The sequence below is a fragment of the Choloepus didactylus genome, chromosome 1 (genome assembly GCF_015220235.1).
Source record: "Choloepus didactylus isolate mChoDid1 chromosome 1, mChoDid1.pri, whole genome shotgun sequence".
In the NCBI taxonomy this organism is placed as follows: Eukaryota; Metazoa; Chordata; class Mammalia; order Pilosa; family Megalonychidae; genus Choloepus; species Choloepus didactylus.
The window spans coordinates 171847391-171869443 of NC_051307.1; the positions used below are offsets into that span (position 1 = coordinate 171847391).

Sequence of the window (22053 nt, forward strand, 5' to 3'; positions counted from 1 at the left end):
CTTGTTCTTAGAATGGAAAATTCAAGATTATATTGATGTCACCATAAAAGGGGGGAAAGGCAAACCATCCACAAGTAGAAAATATAACACATCTTCTGTGACAAATCTGACAGAGTATTCTATTTGAGATGTGTAAAACTATAAATAACTAAAAAAACCCAATAATAAAATGACAAATACCCCATTCTCCCTCAAAAGGCAGAAAACTTGAGGGACATTTCATAAGAGGAAATATGACTAATCAATAAAAATATGCAAAAAATACTCCAAAACAAAAATAACCAGGAAAATGCAGATTTAAACCATAATGAGGTAGTATTTCAGACGTAAACCATAATGAGTTAGTATTTCATGCCCACCATAGTGGCAGAAAGCATGAGAATCTGGCCATCCCAAATGGTGGGGATGTGGAGCAATGAGAATTCTTACACACTACTCTATTGGTTTAGTACAATCACTTCAGAAAACAATACTTCCCTATCTTGTAAGTTGAAGATTACCTTTTCTGAGGATCTGAAACTATAGTCTATGGGCCAGTCTGGCTGGCCACCTGTTTTTTGTATGGCTTGCAAGCTAAGAATGGGTTTTACATTCTTTAATGGTTGACATAAATCAGAATAATAATATTTGTTATGTGAAAATTATATAAGACTCACTTTTCAGTGTCCATAAATAAAGTTTTATTGGAGAACAGCTGTGCTCATTCATTTACACATTGCCCATGGCTGCTTTTGCACTACCACAGCAGAGTGGAATAGTTGCAACAGAGACCATAGGGACTGCAAAGCCTAAAATATTTGCTCTCCAGCATTTTATAGGAAAAGTTTGCAGATCTCTCACCTACCCTATGCCTTAGCAAGTCTCCTTCCAGTTATTTGCCCTATAGAAACTACTGTGCATGTGCACCAAGAGATGTGCGTAAGAATGTTCTATTAGTTTAGTAGGTAATTCTGAAAAATTGGAAACATCCCAAATATCCATCAACACGAATGCATTAGTTGTCTATGGCTGCATAACAAACTACCACAAACTTTGTGGCTTAAAACAATACACATTTATTGTCTCACAGTTTCTGTGGGTCAGAATTCTGGGCACAGCTTATCTGGGTCTTTGGCAAGTCTGTAATGATGGTGTTAGCCAAGCCTGGATTTTCATCTGGAGGCTCAGCTAGGGAAAGATCCACTTCTGAGCTTACTCAGGTCTTTGGTAGAATTCATTTCCTTGCAGTTGGAGGACTGAAGACCCCAGCTTCTTGGTGGCTGTGGGCTAAAGGTGGCCCTCCATTCCTGAAGGCTTTCCTCAGCTCCTTGCCACGTGGGCCTCCCAATACTGCCTTACTTCTTCACAACTAGTAAGGGAGAGAATCTGTAAGCAAGACCAAGTCTCATGTAACATAACATAATCCTGGAAATGACATTCCATCACCTTTGCCGTATGCTAATGCTTAGAAGCAAGCCAAAGTTCCCACCTACACTCAAGGGGAGGAGATTATGCAAGGATGAGAACACCAGAAGGTGGTGATCTAAGGTGATCATTGAGTGTCCCCGGAGAGTGACCACCACAAGGAGAATGGGTAACCTGTGGTGTATTCACACAGTGGAATGCCATACCTCAGGGCAAGGAATGGCTCCAACTATGCACACTGGGAAGAATATCTGGAATTGTCTGTTGACTGAAAGAACCACCACAAGGAGTCTACAGAGGAAGAACCTATTTATGTAAAGTTTACAAACTTACAAACTAAACAATATATTGTTTAGGGATGCAAATGTATGTGATAAAGCCATACAGAAAAATAAGATAATGATTAACCAGAATTAAAAATAACACTTACCTCAGTGAGGGCACAAAAAGAAATAAGTTTGGGACCGTCACAGTAATGCTGATTAGATGAGGGGTGTATTACCCTTCATAGTATTTTTATTATATCTCACACACATGCTTAATATGTTGTTTTGTGTCTGTTCACTATGGGAACAATGAATGAGGCAGCATTGTTTATAGTTTCCAAAAAGAAGTGATTAGTTTACTTAAGGAGTCATAAACACAATGGCTTATTATGCAGTCTATGCAAACAATCTACATTTATTCATTTAGAAAGAAGTTCACTGAATATTGACTAAAAAAAGCAGACCATAGAGCAGCATCAATAGGATGAGCCCATTTATGTAAAATTGTATGGCTGTTATGGAGGCACAAAAAAATGGTTAGAAGGGTGTTTATCAAACTGCTAATGTTAATTTTATCTTTATAAGAGATTTTATTTTCTTTTTGCTTTCCAATATAGTTTTCAAAATGAGAATGTACCATTTCCCGAAGTAATTAAGGTACAGCATTTTCAAATAAATATCTATGACTTTTTATGGTTTTACATAAATATTTTCATGCATTTTCGTTTTAAAATATTAAATTATAAAAATTGTACTTGCTTCTTTCCAAAGTGGAAAAAAAGCAAATAAGTAGGCTCTGAGGTGAACGGGTTCTTCTCCCCTTCCTTAATCTATTGTCCTAAGATAGACTCACTTAATGACGTGAAACCTTCCAAAATATGTCAGTGATGAAGTTGGTCGTATTTTATAGTTTTTCATATTATATGTACTGCTCAGCAACTTGCTTTTACACTTAGCAATAATACTGTGGACATTGTTCCATGTTAGTTAATATAGATCCACCTTATTCTTTTTTAATAGTTGTATAATATACCATGGTATGAGTGTACAAATGTTATTTAATGTTTTCTCTATGATGTACATTACTGCTCATGTAAAAAGGCAATCTTTGCCTTTTACAAACAATGCTGCAAAAAAAAAAAAATCCTTGTATATATATATATCCATGAAGTAAATCACTAATAGTAGGATTCCTCCATAATTGACTACATGCATTTTGAATTTTTTAAATCCATTCAACAACTCTTTATTGAGGATGTAACTTATGTGCCAGATAACTGTTTTTTTTTTTTTATTACTGGGGATCCCATGATGAAAAAAACAAATTCCTTCTTGCAAGAAGCATACATTTCAAATATTACCAAATAGCCACCTATATCTTTTAAACAAATTTACACTTAACTATTCTAAAGGCTTTATTTTTTCTATCCTAATTAATAATATGTATAAAAGAGAAAAAATTATAGACTACTACTATCTCCTTTGTATTTTAAATTAAGATAGAGATTAACATCTTTACAAATATGTAGGCCATTGGACTTTCCTTTTCTGTGGATTGATGATTCACATACTTTTCCTTTTTTTTTCTATTGGGTTTTTAATCTTTTTAAAAATTGGTTGGTAACCAGTTTTCTTTAATAAAGAAAATAAATGTTTAACATCTGTATAACTTTTCTGTATTCATTTTTTTCTTAATGGGCATGCATAATTTTTTGGAAAAAAATAAAAATTTTAAAATATAGGAATAAACAGAAAAATACTAGGAGAATAACTTTCTGGAAGCACGTCTAATAAAAACATGTTTTTTCACTAATTCATGTCCAAAGCAGATAAAAATAAGCAGTGAAGGTTGTAGGAAATTAGATTGGATATCCTGGGAAGGATGGGAACCCAAGAAAATAATTTTTTCACTTTAAGATAGTTGTATCAACTATTCATTTCATATATTGAGCACCTACAAGGCTAGGCATTAGATACAAAGTGAATGTCATTGGGAAGATAGGCAGATGTAGTAATAGGTAATAATGGTACTTACCATGTGCTGGGACCATCTTTAAGTATTCTACCCACATTATCTCACATCTATACAGCAACCCTGCAAATAGGCACTATTAACCCATTTTATGGACAAGAGCACTGAGTTTCAGGAAAGTGAATTAACCTGCCCAGAGTAAGAGGCAGAGTTAAGAATCAAGCCCAGGTGTGTTGACCAGCAAAACTGGTGACTTTTCTATTATGCCAGGGACAGAGGTAAAATTTAATTTGTTTTGGAAAAAGGGGACAATCAGGGATTCATTTTGCTTAGGGAAATTGGATTTGCATTATTTATATCCTTTGAAGTTAAATTCATTCACAAATCTTGATGTCTGTTTTTGCTTTTCTTTTCTTGCCTTTCTCCTGTTGGAAAAAGAAGTCTTTGCCTTATTATCCTTCCACCACAGGATCAAATACATGTGTCTAATTGGAAAGGTGGTCAGGCTAGAAAATATTGAAGTCCAGCCTCTGAAGCAGGCTGCCTTTTGCTCAGCTTGAAACTGCCCAACAAAAATTCAAGTTTCCTAGATATTCTACAGCTATGATCGTAAAAGTTGAGGCGGCAAGCACCAGCCTGGGTGGAGAGAGTTATGTTTAGTATTCCTTTAGGAGCTGTCTCTTTGGATATCACATAGAATCTAGTACAGGCTGTTACTGTTTGTGGGCTTCTGGGCCTGTGGCAGAGAAAATGGAGTGGGTGGATTGCTGACAGTTCTTATAAATACCCCAGTATTTATTTAATGGCAGAAATACAGAGAAAGAACACACAGAGCATTAGAGGAAAGAACACAGCTAAGCTCCATTCATCTCCTGGGCCCAGGACCAAGCACTTCTCGTCTGTTCTGAGGCACTGCCTCTGGGGCCAGCTGCAGCCTTGTGTCTGGGGAAGTCACCTGCCTGCCTGCTGGAGGAGGAAGGAAGGAAGGAACAGGGAACAATGAGGCCCTTGTGAAAAGCCAAGTTGTTTTTTTTTTCTTCAAGTTTATTTTCTAATCATGTCACACCCCCACTTAAAAACTTTCTGTAACTCACCACTGTTTTTAGGATAAAGGTCAAAAATCCTAATCTGATGTGCAAGGCTCTGTAGGGCCTGGCCAAAGCCTGCTCCTTCAGCCTCATCTCTCCTGACTCTCCCCATCTTTCAAGTTCCTCTAGCATGCCTGCGTTCTGCCTGCCTCAGGGCCCTCGATATGCTATTCCTTCCACCTGGACTGCTTTTCCTCCCACTGTTACCCAGTTACTTCTAACTCATTCTTCATTTCTCAATGGAAACATCACCTCCACAAGCTGATCTTCAGTATCATCAGGAAGGTGTCTCCTGAGTCTCCATATGAGGCAAATGCCTTGACAAACCCTTATGCTTTCTTTTATTCAAGTTTGCAATGATATGTTTGTGTGATTGTTGAATTAATGTCTGTCCCTCCAGTTCTGCCTTGCTTGCCATTTTAACCCCAGAGCCAGTGCATAGACTTTTAGTAGTTTTTCCTGGCATGTAGTAAGAGTTCCACAAATACTTGTTGAATAAATAAATGAGCAAATGAAATGAATATTTAGCTTTAAATAAAAGGAGTAAGATGGGTTCTAATTATTTTCCCTTATCTTCACTTACTCACAGTGCCTTAGTCTGAAGATACATGTCCCAGAAGCTGGCCAATCATGGAGTGAGGAGCAGGGAGAGCGGAGTTATCAGAAACTCTCAGCCTCTGATGGAAACTTGGCCACTGAGAAGTCTCATCCTCTGGAACTGTGCTGTCCAATATGGAAGTGGCTAGCCACATGTGCTATTTAAATTTAAAATAGTTAAAATGCAATAAAACTCAGTTTTTGGTTTCTCAATCTCACTAGCCACATTTTAGGTGCTCAGTGACCACATGGGGCCAGTAGCTACCACATTGGATGGTACAGATGTAGACCATTTCCATTATTGCAGTAAGTTCTGTTGAACAGTGTTACTCTAGAATGAAGACTATCCTCTTCTGCATGAACCTACGGTTCTCAAAAGGATGGCAGAAGAGATCCCACTTTCTCTTCTGCTTTTAAATTAGGGGCTGAGGGAGAGGCCCTGCACTCATTACTACTGTTATCTCTAGTACATGTAATTCCAGGCAATGCAGCTGAAGGTTCTTCGACTATAAATAGGACTCATAAGTGCTACTCATTACGGTTGTTGTAAAGATTACATGTTCAGGCCCTCAGCTCTCAATAATTGGTAATTGCCATTGTTGCTAGCTATACAGTGGTTAAGAGCAGAAGATTGGTGAGTCTTGGGTACAAGTTACTTAATTTCTCTGAACCTCAAGTTCTCTTCTCTAACATAGGGGTGATAGCTCTGCCATAGGTCTCTGATAAAGATTAGATGAGATATTTTGCAAAAAGTGGTTAGCATAGTCTCTAGCACAAAGTAAGTACTCAATAGCTGTTAGTTATGATTTTCTTATTGGTGAGCCATATAACAATTTGAATTTCTCATGAGTTGCCTTAGAAACTGGATTCCAGCTGTGAAAACATTCCAGGTGTGTGTTTGAAGAGGTACGGATGTGGTTAGTAGTGCTAACTTCCTGAAGCTTTAATTTGGTTTTGCTGACTGCTGGCAGCTCAACCTGTAAGTCAAATTGTTAGTAAGAGTCAGTTTAATTCCCTTTGATCACAACCACATTTCTGAGATGCCCGTGACTTCCCTCTAGGTTCAGAAGTGCCCGGCAAATGATCTATGTCAGAATTCTATTGAAAATACTGGTAACTGAATTTTTATCTAACTTCTGTTTGGCCCCTGCTAGGTTTCTCTAATGTCTACTATCAATTCTGCTAGCTCCATTTTCTTCCAAACTTTGGGCCTGTTTCCATAAGGCAATCAGATTCCAAACAGGATATGTATGTTTGTATTTGAGGATAGAGAGTGGGGAAAGAAGAAGGAGGGAGGGAAATGATGTTAATCTGCTGCCAAGTTAAAACCAGAGAGAGAAAGTGGAGGTGGCAGAAGAGTAACTGTTTTAGTCTCCTAGCCTGCTTCAAGCAAATACCATGAAATCGGTTGGCTTAAACAGTGGGGATTTATTTGCTTATCAGTTTTGAGGTCACAAAATTGTCCAAATCAAGGCATCATCAACGTGATGCTTTCTTCCTGGAGACTGGCTGCCAGCCATCCTGGGCTCCTCTTCCACATGGCAAGGCACATTGTGGTGTCTGCTGGTCTCTCCCTTCTCTTCTGGGTTTTGTTGATTTAAGCCTCTTGCTGCAGTTTCATGGCTTTCTCTTTTTTCTCTCTGAATTCATTCTGCTTATAAAGGACTCCTGTACTTAGGATTAAGACCCATCCTAAATGAAGTGGGTCACACCTTAACCTAAGTGGCCTCATCTAAAGATCCTACTTAACAATGGGTTCACATATACTGGAGTGGAATAGATTTAAGAACATGTTTTTCTGGTATACATACAGCTTCAAACCATCACAGGTACCCTTATATTTATTGAATACTCACCATTTGCCAGGTGTTTTTCTATACACTTTATTTTTTCTCATGGACTTTCTTTTTTCTTCTTTTTTGTTTAACTTTTTAAATTCAAAGTAATACATGTACAAGGTATAAAACATTATTACATGCACATGGTTTAAAATAAAATTGTATTTAAAGAGTACAAATTTTGAATGCATTTTCTTTCAAAGAAATAAATTAAATGTAAGAAAAATAAAAAATTAAAATTATTTTTCACATTTAAAAAAATGTTTTCTTAATCTATAAGACTAAAAAAATAATTAGTTAGTGTTGAATTTTTGGATAAAGGTATTTAAATAAAGCTAAAAGTTTTATTCATTTTTTAAAGAAAATTTAACTGCCTTCTTAGTTTTATAAAACTATTCACAATCTTTGCTTGCATTCAATGTTCATCCATTTGCCACTTTACATATGTAATGTTTAGATCTCCATACATATAAATTTAAGGGTAAAATGAGTTGTTTAATATTACAAAACCTTCCTCAGCCACCAATTCACAAAGTTCATGAATACCGTGCTAATTTATGAAGATCTTCAGAACCATGAATTAGAACACAAAGAGAAGCAAGAAAACGGCTGCTTGGCACTCTGGGAAACAATACTTTGTTATGCAAGAATCTTTTGCATTCATGCTAAGAAGTAGGATTTGACAAGTTAATTAAGTTGTCTTTTCTCTTACCTAAGCACTTCTGCCACTCAAATCCTTCCTGTACTCCAAAGCCACAAAACTTCTCAGCATGCCCTTGCAGGAGCCTTTTGTTTTTAAGATCTAGGGCAAGAGATGTGAGGAAGTGTGTCTTCCCCTAGACTTGAACAGTGCAAGGCAGAAGTGTGAAAGTCTAGGTTTATAGGGTTACCTTGTCTAGAGCTTATCCCAAGCGACAGAGGTACCTGTTCATTTGCTTATTTTGAGTGTTTATAATGAGGTATTCTCTAAACTATGGATCCCAGAATAGGGGCGCTTCTTGCCGGAGCCTAAAGGTGGTGCTGCTTTAAAAATTAGTTAAAGAACATACAATCCTTAATGGTAATGGGGTACAAGACTATTCAAAAACACTATAGTGAACTTTCAGTAAAGATGGAGCTAAAGGTTCATGCTATGAGGTACTCCTAAACATTTAACAATGATAGTTTAAAAAAAAAAATAAAGAGAAAATTAATAGGCTATGGTAATCTATACTTCCCCCTATAATCAGCAATTGTTTGTGATGGAAAATGAACCTAATTGGAACCATAAGAATAATAAAATAAATAAACTCAAAGAAGAACACATAGGGAAATGTCTTCACAACCATGGCTTAGGCAGAGTTTTAAACAGGACACAAAAGCATCAAATATAAGAATACTGATAAATCAGACTTCAATAAAAGTAAGGGCTTCTGTTGATCAAAAGACACTAGTAAGAGAGTGAATGGCAAACCACAACTAGGAGAAGATATTTACAAAACATATATCCATCAAGGAACCAAATCCAAAATATTCTATCAAAAGAACTACAATAAATATATACAAAAAAAGATAGTCAAGCCAATTTTCACATAGGTGAAAGATTTGAACAGATATTTCACAAATGAGGATATCTGAAATATCGTTAAGCAACTGACAAAGTGCCCAACACATCTGGTAAATGCTAATTAAAACCACAAAAAGACACCATGTACACAATCACCAAAATGACTAAAACAAAAGAGATTAACAATACCAAAGTTTAATGAGAATGTACAGCACTGTCATTCTCATACACCATGGATAGGTATGTAAATTGGTACAATCACTTTGGAAAACTGTTTGACAGTACCTATTAAAGCTAATCATACATCTTCTCTATGATTCAACACCTGTACCAATAGGTATATACTCTGGAGAAATGAGTGCTTATGACCACAAAAAAACAATATTAGAATATTCATAGCAACTTCATTCATAATAACAAAAAAACTCAGAAATGCCCATCAATGGATAAACTGCGGTATAGACATGTAACAGAATACTGCACAACAGTAATAAAGGGTGACATGATGGTGAATTTTATATTAACTTGGCTAGGTTTTGTTGTCTAGTTGGTCAGACACTGGACTAGTTGTTATCATGGATGTAGTTTGCAGACAGGATTAGCATCAACAGTCAATTGACTTTAAGTAAAGGAGATTTCCTCAGCAATATGGGTGCATCTCATTCAATCAGTTGGAGGTCTTAAAAAAGAGAACTGAAGGATTAAGAATCAACACTATATTGTCCACTCTTCCTTGGCCTCACCTACAGACTGGAACCATAGTCTTCAACAGCACGCCTCAGAACTTACAGCCTCCGACCTTCCACGAGCAATTTGGACTTGCCAGCCCCACAACCATATGAACCAATTCTCTATAATAAATAAATAAACATGTATATATCATGTTGGTTCTGTTGCTTTGGGGAACCCCAACCAATATAAGTAACAGATGGCTACATGGACCAACATGACGAATGTCATAAACATACTGATGTTCAAAAAGGCGCCCAACAACAAAAAAGTCCGTGTAGTATGACTATGTTTTTATGACACTCACGAACAGGCAAAAGTAATCCATGATGATGAAAGTCAGAATATCAATTGCCTTAGAGTATTGACTAAAAATCAGCAAGAGGAAGCCTTCTTGAGTGTTGGGAATGTTCTATATATTGATCTGGCTGGTGAGTGGCTAAGTATATGTATATATAAAAATTCATTGAGCTGGATAATAATGATTTGTGCATGTTATACTTTTTTTTTTTTAAATTCTACTTAAAAATAGGATATCTATATAAATATAATAGCATAAAATATTTCAGAATAGAAAGGCAAAAGGGTAAAAGCAGCGAAGATACAAGTATGCTGTGCTCTGATGTTTCCTTTTTCTTTTGTTACATTAACTGCTTTCATTAAATACTACTGCATATTTATTTAGAAGGCACATACAAGTATGAATTGCAACTGTTTCCCTGTAAAATTTCTAAAACAGTGACATCCCATAAATAAGGGGAAAAATGTCTCAAGATAGAATTAGTCAGCAATCCACTGGCAAATGAACTCAGAAAAATTCAATCCTCAGAAAATGTATTGGCTTCCATGTATTTATTTTTATTTCAAAAGTAACATTTCAAACAATGCAGAAAATATCAAGATAAAATATAAAGAAAAAATATACATCTTGACAATTCTGCCCCCTTGAAGACACTAGTGTTACTTAACAGTTTTTCCACGTTTTTCCATGCTTTATATCTATGCCAATATGTTTTATGTTTATTGATTTGTGGTGGTAGTAGTGTTCCTTTTACAAAAACATGATTGAACCAAATACATTAGCAATTTTCTTTTTTCACTTAATATATTGTGGACATCTTTCCATATCAACACTTGGAGATAAAACTCATCCTTTTAAAGGCAAAATAATCTACTGTATGAATGTACTGTACTTTATTCCATCATTTCCCCATTGTTGTACATTTTGGATTAATTCCAACTTCCTACTCTTTCCTATTGTGGAAGTGATAAACACTTTCATTAATGTATCCTTGGGCACTGGCTTTGATTTCTATAGATGAAGATTTCTAAAAATGGGTCAAAGGGTCAAAGCCTTCTTGCACAGCCCTGAATAGATAACCCCAATTCATTCCATTAATTCTAAAATGCTCAATCACTTATTAAACTATATTGATGAATTATTCATTTTATACTAGCACCTAACCCAGTACTGCGTGGTAAATAAATGAGTGTGCTTTTCTCCTTCGGGGATGTTTGGTGAGCTGGATCTTCATGGAATTCCACATTCAATATATAAAACTAAGTCTCAGAAACTGCAGAGGCAGTTCCAAAGTCCTGTATCTGATGGATGCTGTGGATTTTCAGGTAGAGGAAATACGTGTTTGAAAGTGAGTATACACAGTGGCTCAGCTTAAAATGGTTTCTCCTTTATTCTCATAGGAATATATTTTCTTAATTGGCCAGATGAGAACTGTTAATTTTACAATCAATCAGGTTGCACTCAAAAAGCTGACCTGATAGCTAATATTAAAAATTTTGGTCTCAAGTTCCTTTATATAAGGAACATTACATATATATTAGTCATGAAAGAAAAATATGAAAAGTTCTTGGGTGAAAAATATTTATTACAAATTTTTGCAAAACAGAGAATAGGAATACATTTTAAATATGCTTTATTATTATCTTCGTTACCTCTTCGCTTCTACTTTGTGACTTTACATAAGAATTTGGAAAGAAAAAAAATCTTGATACCCAGAGATATTTAGAAAATGCCTATGTTAAATGAGAGATTTTGGTAAAATACAAATGGTAGCAATTCCCATCTCTATTATACTCATAAACATGCACATAGACTGTCTGTGTTTTACCAATATGCTATTTAATGGCATAGGTCTGATTTTTTTTTTTTTTTTTTTTTTTTTTTTTTTTTTTTTTTGGTTTGAAAGAAATATAAATACTTGTTTTTTAAAAATTGACATCAAATACCAAGAAGATGGCTCCTTTCTTTACAGGCTAATAAAAAATATTCAACTCAACTTGACTAGATAGAATAAATATACTTATTGCAAATGTTTCACCACCTATAGATTTCAAGGCTATCCGCTATCCGTAAGTGGAAGACACTATAAATGAAATAGTGAATTACATCCTCTAGGAAGAAAGTACTAATGGGTACATTCGGCAAGAAAAAGAGAAAACAGAGTGAAGGAGTACAGTGCAAGAAAAGATGAGCACGGTAACTGGTAAAATAAATAGGCAATTTAATTAACTATTTACTGAAATAAAATAGTAAATTTAGTTTGTGTCATAAAAAATGTAGATCAAAAATTCTAGACAACAATAACAAGAAAGAAGGGAATGTTTACTGATTACTTATAACATGCTAATATCCTGCTTGATTTCCAATTGTGTAAGATAAACAAATTTTCTTTCCCAGAACACGCTACCTTGGCAAAGTTGAAAAGTTGCAACAGAGACCATATGACCTACTAAAACATTTACTATCTGGCCCTTTATAGAAAAAGTTCATGGAACACTTCTCTACAGGGTTTATTTGGTAAACATTAAAAAGCAGGAACAACAAGTATACACATAACTTTCAAAGAGTGTTTACTTCTGGGGCAGGCAGGCCCTTGGGAAATGAGATAAAGAGAGGGATAAAGGGGAATTTGTCAAACAAATATATATTTATATATATATATATATAAATATATATATGGCAATGGAAATATTAAAAAAATCCAGTTGGGAAATGTACAGATATTGTATCATTCACTGTATTTTTATAAATTTTTGAGATATTTAATAACTTAATAACATAAAAATTTTGTGGTTCAGGAGGGATATCATGTTACTACATTGAACATTTTCCATTTTTTTCTTTGTTTTATCTTACCCAAAGCTGTCACTCATGTATAGCACTTGTTTCGTAAATTGGAACACACTGCTCTGAGCTTTGATTTTAGACTTAAAGAGCCAGCAGCCGTTTGCTTAGCAAATCAGGAATTAAGATTAAGGAATTGTAGGAGCTGGTTGACCCATACAAGGGAACCCTAACTTGGAAAAACTCCTGACAAACATTTTTTTACCCTCATTTGTGAAATTATGTGTATGAACATTTTTATATAGTTAGGGAATTAGAATCCCTGTTAGGTTTATTTTAACACTAATATGAATAAAATTCATGATATTAGGATTGTTCCAGAAAATCTAGGTTGAAACAAAGTTTGGTTCCTTGGAGATTTGATTTTCTTATATAACTTTCAATTTGCTTAAGAGATAGGTACTCATGTACTGTTTCAGAAAAGCAGCAAGCCATTTAGCCCAAGTTTAGAAGAAAGCATACTTCATTTCTTTTACTTACATTGTACTTTCATTGTAAATGGTTGGTAGGCTGGTTAAACAATTATATGTGTTAATATTTAAAACGAAAACAATGGGGGGAAAAGCTCTTTCTTTGAAAGAGCACTGCTCGGCCAAACACACTTAGGCCTATTCATACAAAATATGGAGAATCGTTATTAAGAACACCTAAAAATAAAAATAAATAAAATAGCACTAATGGTATTAGGGGCATGGTTAAGATTCACTGGAAATGATGACTTAATTGCATAAATGCTTGAAAACTAGGATAGATTAGTTGTCTCTCCTCCCTGGGATTCATTTCAAAATTGTTTTCCAGCAATTTTTCCTTAAAAAGATAGGTCTAATTTTGAAGTTATTAAAATAAATGTCCAGTAATTACAGACTCTTTCTGCAGTGGGAAGCTGTTCCAGAAACCTCCCATCCCTTGTCCCGCCAGGTGTCTCTTAAAGGCAGCAGGTGGCTGTGCTGGGAAGGCCATCGGTCTTCAGGCACACACTGGACTTCATCTTTTACCACCTTGATGGGACTCATCCCTTGGAGGCTGGGCCCTCAGTGGACACAATTTCAACCCTTCTGTGGAGATCGGGGTTATTGGCACATTACAGAAACCATACTGACTTGGTATGAAGAAATGGGGTAAAAAGCTGCTTGATGCTGGAGTAAGTGACCATCTACAGATGGGCACAGAACTTGCCTTTTCTAGGTGGAAAGGCATGTCTGTGCAAAGGACATGAACAGGAGCCAGTCATGCTGTTGAGGAGAAGGTATCTAGGCAACAGAGCAATGCAAAGGCCCTGAGGTAAGAGCTTCCTGAGTGTGGCTGGAATATATTGCACATGGGAGAGAAAGGCCAGGGGAGGTGGGCCTTGTCAATCATGTTACTGACTTGAGACTACTTTAAATGCCACAAGAAGTCACTGGAGGGTTTCAAGCACAGAATTGTGCAATCGGTTTTGCATTTACACTTTTGAAACTCACTCTGTACTGTGGAAAGCAGATCGTGGTAGAGCAAGGGTAAAATTGGAGGGAGAAGTTAGGAAGTTGTTTTTATTATCCGGGCAAGAGGTGATGGCCTTGGAGATAGATATGGACAAACACAAGATAGATTTTGCTATCTTTGCTATCAGTGTTTATTGAGATTGAGAACATTCCTTGTGAGGAAGTAAGAATACAAAAATGAAAAAAAAAAGAAAAAAACAACAAAATTTTACTCTCAAGTGTGCCCAATGAAAGACAGGGAAAATGAGGTTAGGTAAAATATTCTAAAACAAATGAGAAGAATAATTGCTTTTCAAGGAGAAACAGCCTGCCCAGAGACAGTGCATGGAAGTAGTGTTTATGTAGAGATTTTAAGGATAAACCCAAGTTGACTAGGTATATAGTCTGGAGATGAGTGCTTCCAGGCAGAGGGAAGCGTGTGTGCCAAGACTGAAGAAGGCAAGCATAATGGGGCATATGTGGAAACAGACGTTTACTAATACAATATTTGGGAAGTTGAAGTTAAAAACTTTTGTTTTGCCAAGGACACCATCAAGAAAATTGAAAGCATACAGAATGGGGGGACATTTTTGAAAATCATCTCTCTGATTAGACACTTGTTTCCAGTACAGAAAGAAGAGTATAAAATGAACTCTTATGACTCAACAATAAAAAGACAAATAACCCAATTAAAAAATGGAAGTGTTTGGAAAAATAAAAATAAATAATAAATACATGGGAAAAGTATCTGAACAGACAATTCCCCAAGGAACACATGTAAATGGCCAAAAAGCACATGAAAATATGCTCAGCCTCATTAGTCATAGGGGAAAAGCAAGTCAAAACCAAAATAAGATACCACTGCTCATCCACTAGGATAGCTACAATAAAAAAGACAGAAAATAACAAGTGTTCATGAGGATACGGAAAAATTGGAACCCTCATACACTGCTGGTAGGATTGTAAAATGGTGCAGTTATTTTGGAAGACAGTTTGGCAGTTCCACAAATGTTCAACATAGAGCTAATACATGATCTGGCAATTCTACTCCTAGGGATACACCCAAGAGAACTAAAAACACATGTCTACACAAAAACCTGTACACAAATTTTCATAACAGCATTAATCATAATAGCCAAAATTGGAAACAAACCAAATGTACAACTGGTGGGTGGATAAACAAAATGTGGTATATTCATAAAATGGACTGTTATCCCATCATAAAAAGTATTGAAGTATAGGGCATGCTACAGTATAGACAGACCTTGAAAACATTATAAGTGAATAAAGCCAGTCACAAAAGATCACATATTGTATCATTCATTCCATTCTAATGAAATGTCCTGAGTAGGTGAATCTATAGTCTGAAATTAAATTAGTGGTTGCCAGGGCTTGGGGAGAGGGGACAATATTTTTTTTGGGGGGGGGGGTAATTGTGATGATGGTTATACAATTCAGTGAATACACTAAAAATCACTGATTTGTACAATTTAAAAGGGTGAACTTGATGTTATGTCAATTTTATCTCAGTAAAGCTGTTAAATATTTTAAAACAACAACAACAAACCTGGGGCAAAAAAAATCTGAAATAGACATGTTGTAGATAAGGCTCAGTTTCTGCATCTTCCTCTCCCATTTTGCCTTCCATGCTTGACCCTCTTTCCTTCCCCACAACTTTTAAGAGTTTGTTGTGTATCTTTCTAGATCTTTCTCTTGCTTTTACATTTTATCTCATTTATTGGACATATATAGAATTGTGCTTATATGTTAATGAGAGTTTGTATTTAACATAAATGGTATTACACTGTACTGGTGTTCATTAGGTATTACACTGTACTGGTGTTCATTAAGTGATCTTGTAGAGCTACATATGTTATTGCATCTAAATAAAGGTCATTCTTTGTAACAGCTGTGTAATATTCTATGGTATGAATATATCACATGTAAGCTTCAGTGGTCAACTTGCTCCCTACAATTCCCTTCCCCAAGCCCATGTTATTTTCTAATTGTGGTGTTCTTACCACAGTAAGTTATACATATTTTAAAAGCTAGAAGACTGCCTTTTTCTTTTCTTGGTACCCATTTTCTAATAGAGTGCTCTGCACACAGGAAGAGCTTACTAAATGCTCACAACAGCTTGATTATGAAGAGGCAAAACAAGCCTGCTGTATCCTGTGCCCTTGACATTTCCCTGCCTGGTACTCAGAACACACTTTGAACAGGCCTTGAAACTGTGGGTTTTCAACCTAAGGCAGTATGTCATCTGGATGCTCTGTGCAAGGATATAATGAAAAATAATGTGCAGTTGATGTCACAAGCCATTCGCCATCCAGACAGTCATCATTTTCATGGTGGATTGCACTGAGATTGATTACTTCTGCTTCAAGACATCCTGGAAATAACCTGCCTCCTGAATTCTGGGGGTGGCTTGGGAGGGGGAGGTGATGGGTGGTGAGTTAATATTAAAGGTGGAGGATCCCCCTGCCAACATTTTATAAAATGTTTGAACATAGAGAAAAGTTGACAGAATTGTACAGGGAACACCCATACATCCACCACCTAGATTCTATCAAGTTTTGCTATACAGATGCATCAATCCATCTTATTTTTTGATGCATTTCGAAGTTTGTTACAGACATTAGGACACTGCACTCCTAAACTTTCAGCATAAATATCATTAACTAGACTTCAATAATTGTTTATGATTAAAAACAAATTTTGGAGGTAATATTTACATCCAGTGAAATCTCCAGAGAAGCACTCCATGAGTTTGACAAATGTGTACACTGAGTAATCTAAACCCCAATCAAGATATTTCTCACTGTGTTAGTTTTCTAGGGCTGCTGTAGCAAAATGCCACAGACTAGACATCTAAAAACAACAGAAATTTATTGTCAGAAAGCAAGGTGTGGGCAGGACATGTTCCGTTTGAAACCTGTAGGGTAGACCCTTTCCTTGCCTCTAGCTTCTGGTGACATGCTGGCAATCCTTGCCATTCCTCGGCTGCAGCCCTTCAGACTCTGTAGCCACATGGTGTTGTCCCCTGTATCTGTCTGTTCCTGTGTCCAAATTTCCCTCGTGTTATAAGGCACCCTTATCCAGCATGGTCTCATTTTAAGTAATCATATCTTCAAAGACCATTTCCAAATAAGGAGGTGGGGGTTAGAACCTGAACATATCTTTTGGGGTGACATAATTCAATCCATAACACTTGGGAATTTCTGAGAGATCTGCTAACATCATGAGGGATGTTAGAGAGAGAGTTTGACCAGGGGAACACAGCTTTTAAGGCTTCCATCCTCCTTTGGTGAGCAAGAATGGCAAAAGATCTGCAAAACACCTCAGCAGAGCCACAAGAGAATAACAGTAGTAAAGTGAAGCACATCAAGTCAAAAAAGGAGGTACAGAACTAACTCACCTAATGGAACCTGATGACTCTGCCATTTCAGACCCTTACACTGGGCTCAAGTTGGGAGAGGGTATTTCCTCTTGTCCTTCCTAGCATCACTTTATGTTTACACATTCTTTTCATTTCCATTTTTTTTATAATATCACTCTGCATTAAAAGTTGAAAGAATACAGAAAATCTGGAAAAATGACAGAGAAAATTAACAGGGGTGGGAAGGGGAGGGAACATTTCCAGAGAAAATCTGTCTCTGGCCTTCTGTGGAGTTTGGTGAGAACTATAAAGCTATAAAGCATGCAAAGAATCTGATTATAAGCACATCCGGTCCCAAATTGCATATCATAATATTTGTCCTCCAAAATCAGGACACTAGAGAAGGGTGCTGAGAAATACCGCTTGACTTTTAAAAGCTGCTTTTGAGAGGTCGACCAGGCACAAGTTTCATATGCAAAACTGAAATGTTCACTCCACATTCCTAAACACCACCTTCATGGTCATCAACAGCAAAACAGCTGAAAACTCAGTTAAAAAAAAAAAGTTTGAGGCCAAAATAAACACTCATCTTGGATGCTGCTTAAAAATTTTTTCGCGGTTAATATGCATGCTGGTGGTATCACATTTGAAAACTATGGAAAATTTTTAAAAAGAAAATAGCAATGGGTTATAATCCTGACACCCAGAGGTGAGCTCTGTTTTCTTTAACGTTTTTAAAACTCTTAATTCAAACTTCTACTCCTGCTCGTGTTTTTTTATTTTGACTGTGTTTTTTAGGCAATAGTTCTTTCAACAACCAGCTCTTTAAAAAAATTACCGAAAATATTGATTAACGAGTTTTTCCCTCCTCTGCCAGGTTTGGTCCAGGAACTGCTATAGGAAGCTCCTCTGACAGAAATGTGTTAAAAAAAAAGAGAAACGGATACCATCACGCCTTTATTTTGATGAATTAGCAACAAAGAAAAGGATTAGCATTGACGGGTACTTTTCAAAAAAAAATATATTTTTTTCCTCTGGCTCCCGCTAGGGTGGAGGAAGTTGTCTCGGGTCTAAGAGAAGGTAGAACGAGTAGTAGGACAAATGAATGGGAGTCCCCCTTCTCCTGTTCTCGGGCTCGGAAACGCGGGGGTCGGCTGGGGAGCTGCGGAGGGGAGGCAGCCAGCAGGTGCCTGGGCTCCAGCCCCCTACCCCGAGCTTGGCCTCGCCTGCAGGCAAGCGAGCGCTAGGTGTCGAGGTGTAGGGGTGGGGGGCGCAAACCCTGAGAACAGAAAAGAAACCGAAGGGGTCCTCCCGGCACCAGCACACAAGGAGAATCTGGCATCCTTCCACCCTCTTTGCGCGCACCCCGAGCCCTCAGCCCTGGGGAACATGTCCGCGGCCAGGGAGCGGAGCAGAGCCCCGGGGAGGAGAGCCGGGGGAGGGCGTGTGCAGTGGCAGCGGCGGCAACAGAGCCGCTAGTCCCCTCCCTCCTGGGGGAGCAGCTGCCGCCACTGCCACCGCCACCACCACCAGCCCGCGAGCCGAGGCCGGAGCGAGCCCGGCGAGCGGCGCGCGCGGGGGAGGGCGGGGGCGGGGAGGGGGGGTGGGCAAAGGGGGCGGGAGGGCGTGGGGGGAGGGTCTCGCTCTCCCGGCGACCAGAGCCCGAGAGTGAGACCCTGGCGGCGGTGGCGCCTGACGCTCGGCGCCTCCTGCCGTGCTCCTGGGCGGCATGTCCGAAGCTGGCGGGGCCGGGCCGGGCGGCGGCGGGTCAGGAGCCGGGGCAGGGGCCGGGCCCGGGGCGCTGCCTCCGCAGCCCCCCGCACCGCCGCCCGCGCCGCCGCAGGGCTCTCCGTGTGCCGCCGCCGCCGCCGGGGGCTCGGGTGCCTGCGGACCGGCGACGGCAGTGGCGGCGGCGGGCACGGCCGAAGGACCTGGAGGCGGCGGCTCGGCCCGGATCGCCGTGAAGAAGGCGCAGCTGCGCTCTGCTCCACGGGCCAAAAAACTGGAGAAACTCGGAGTGTACTCTGCCTGCAAGGTACCCGCTTGCCGCTCCCGGACCGCCGGTGGGGGCGAAGGGCCCAGCCCTGTGGGGCCCCCGCCCTCTCCCCTTCCCCCTCCCGCCCCCGCCTCCCGTCTCCCGCCTCCCGCCTACCGCCTGGGGCCGCTGCACCGCGGAAGTGCTTCTGCCGCCCGCGCCCAGTTAGCTCCTTTTCGGATAAGAGTCCCGTTGGGTTGGAAGAAGGGGAATCACCAAGACGGAGAATCCTTTATTCCTTCCCCTTGGACGGAACAGCCTAGCCATTCACGCTCCGAGGGCTGCCCTGGGGCTTCGTTGCTCTGTAGGAGCTCGCCAGAGTAGAGCCCTGTTCACAGTGTGGCAGGACACCCCAGAGTCAGGAAAACATCTTGGGGACCTCAGTGACCCCTTTACTCCTGGCCTATACGCTTGCCCCACTGGGAGAGGCTGGGTGCAAAGAGTGAGGGTGGAAAAGACTCCCTGATTCCCTGCGCTTCGAGAGAGAGAAGGGGCGGGACGCGCGGGATAAGAAGGTGGAGACGCAGCCCGAGGCGAGGGTCCGTGGAGTGCCAGGCTTCCTCGGCTGGGGGCGGCGGCACTGCGACGCAGGGGGACAGCCTTGTCATTGTTGTGTTTTTACTTATTTAGTTAAAACGCTGTCCCAACTGCTCGGGGTGTAAACAGAATTTGGCAAGGTGACAGCCCAGCACGGCGGGCACTGCTGCTGAGTTTGAAGATACACATTTCTTGCCATTCTCTTCTCCATCCCAGCTATCGGCGGCCCCTGGGCCCCCAGCTGAGGACCCAGATGTAGGTGCCGCGCTCCTGGGGTTGGAGGATTGCCCGAGGCCGAGGGGCAGGCTGGCCCTGCGCTGTCAGCAGAGGCTTTGTTTTGACAGGGTGACAGCTGAGGGGGGCGGAGACTTGGCCTTGTCAGCTCCTGCGGCCTGTGGCTGAGGCGGGGAAGACACTTGCACACACTCACACACCTCCCATGTATGTATTCCTCCCTCCTGCTGTAAACAGGGTCAAGTTCCCAGATTCCAGATTGCCACAAGAGCTCTGTGGTGGCCATTTCTGAGTGCCCTTTCCCCAAACCATTCATATCTTCATGTATATATTGAGCATCTGCTGTTTACCCTACACTGGTTCAATAAATGTTTGTTGAATGAATGTAGGATCCAGTGCAGTGCTTCTTAAACTTTAATGTGCATAGGAATCACCAGGGAATCTATTAAAATGCTGATTCTGAATCAGCTGAGAGTCTGCATTTCTAACAAACTCCCACATGATGCCATACTGGTCCACAGACCACACTTCAAGCAGAAAGAACCAAGTTCAGGAGTGGATAATGTATTATTTGTCCTTTTTTGAATTCAGCTGAGAAAACTGAAACTATGAAATAGTGCCACATGATATTCTTGAAGAAGGAAAGCAAAAATAAAATGGGGGGCATGTTTCTAAAAAAACGAAGGGCCAGAAATTAGTTATGAAAGGCATTAGACTAATGAGAACAAGACCTTGAATGTAGTAGGCAGAAGGGAGAGCTGTGCACAATATCAAGAATAAGTTCAATTACTTGGTGGACTTGGTACTTTGCAGCCAGAGTTGTCTCATGAGGGGCTGTGTCAAGCTCTATGTTTCTGTCCTGGTATTTTATTGGGTTCCCATCATGAACACCTCCTATCCCTGCTGCCTGCTCTCACCTTATTATCTGACAACTTCCTGAAGTTTTGGGTTCTTTCTAAAACCATGAGCATATGTGCCCTGCATTGATATTTTTAATCCTTCCAAATTTCCATGAGTGAGATGTAGCACCTAAAGTTTGTGACTTGAGTATTTGATGTTCCCACTCACCTGTATCACACTTACAGGAAGACAAAACCTCTCCAATTCTTCAAGGCTTCTCATCCTGCTCCTGGAAGACTCTGAAAGCAGCGACTTTTATTTGCCCCATATATTCAATACATAGTAAGAGAGCACCACTAAATATGTATTGAATATATATATGTATATATACATATATAAATCTAGGTGCCAGGTGCTGTTCCAGGAGCTAGGGCTGTGATAATCGGAATCTGTTCTTGAGCTGCTGGTCACTCCTGTGTGCATGTGTGAGTTGGGGTCTGGGGAGATGGACAATAAAGCAATTATAATTAAAGTAGAGAAAAACTGCTTTCTTAAATTGGTAAGGGAAGCCAGAGCAGGGCAGTTCACCAGGTAGAGCATGGGGAGGGTAGAGGTGGCCTCCTGGAGGAAGTGTCACTGGGTGCTAAGGACACTTGACCGCTCATGGTGAGGTGGGGTGAAGCTTCTTGTAATGGAGAAACTGAAAGCAGTTTTGAAAGATTGGAGCTGGGCCAGCAGGAGCTAGTGCTCTGTTGGCTTTGCTGACAGGTTTTGGGGCATGGTAAGAGGGCACTGAAGAATCTGGAGAGTGACATTATCAAATTTTTTTTTTTTTTTTTTTTTAAACTGGGCTTGGTTGGTTGTGAGGGGGTATGAGACAGCAGAATCTGTGGTTCTTTCTCAGCTTGCCTTTACACTTTATATTAAAAAGCCCAAAAGGACAGATTGCTGTACCATTTGCCACTGGCCCCTTTTGTAAGATG

General features: G+C 39.4%; 1 protein-coding gene across 2 annotated transcripts in view; it reads left to right on the forward strand.

Moving 5' to 3' along the window:
- Positions 1-19067: 19067 nt before the first annotated feature.
- Positions 19068-22053, forward strand: part of KAT2B (lysine acetyltransferase 2B) — a 99782-nt gene continuing 96796 nt past the window's right edge. For both annotated transcript variants that reach the window (XM_037845665.1, XM_037845666.1), the window contains exon 1: positions 19068-19459. In XM_037845665.1, coding sequence (XP_037701593.1) covers positions 19154-19459 — 306 coding nt within the window. In that variant the 5' untranslated portion in view covers positions 19068-19153. The remainder of the gene's footprint in view (positions 19460-22053) is intronic.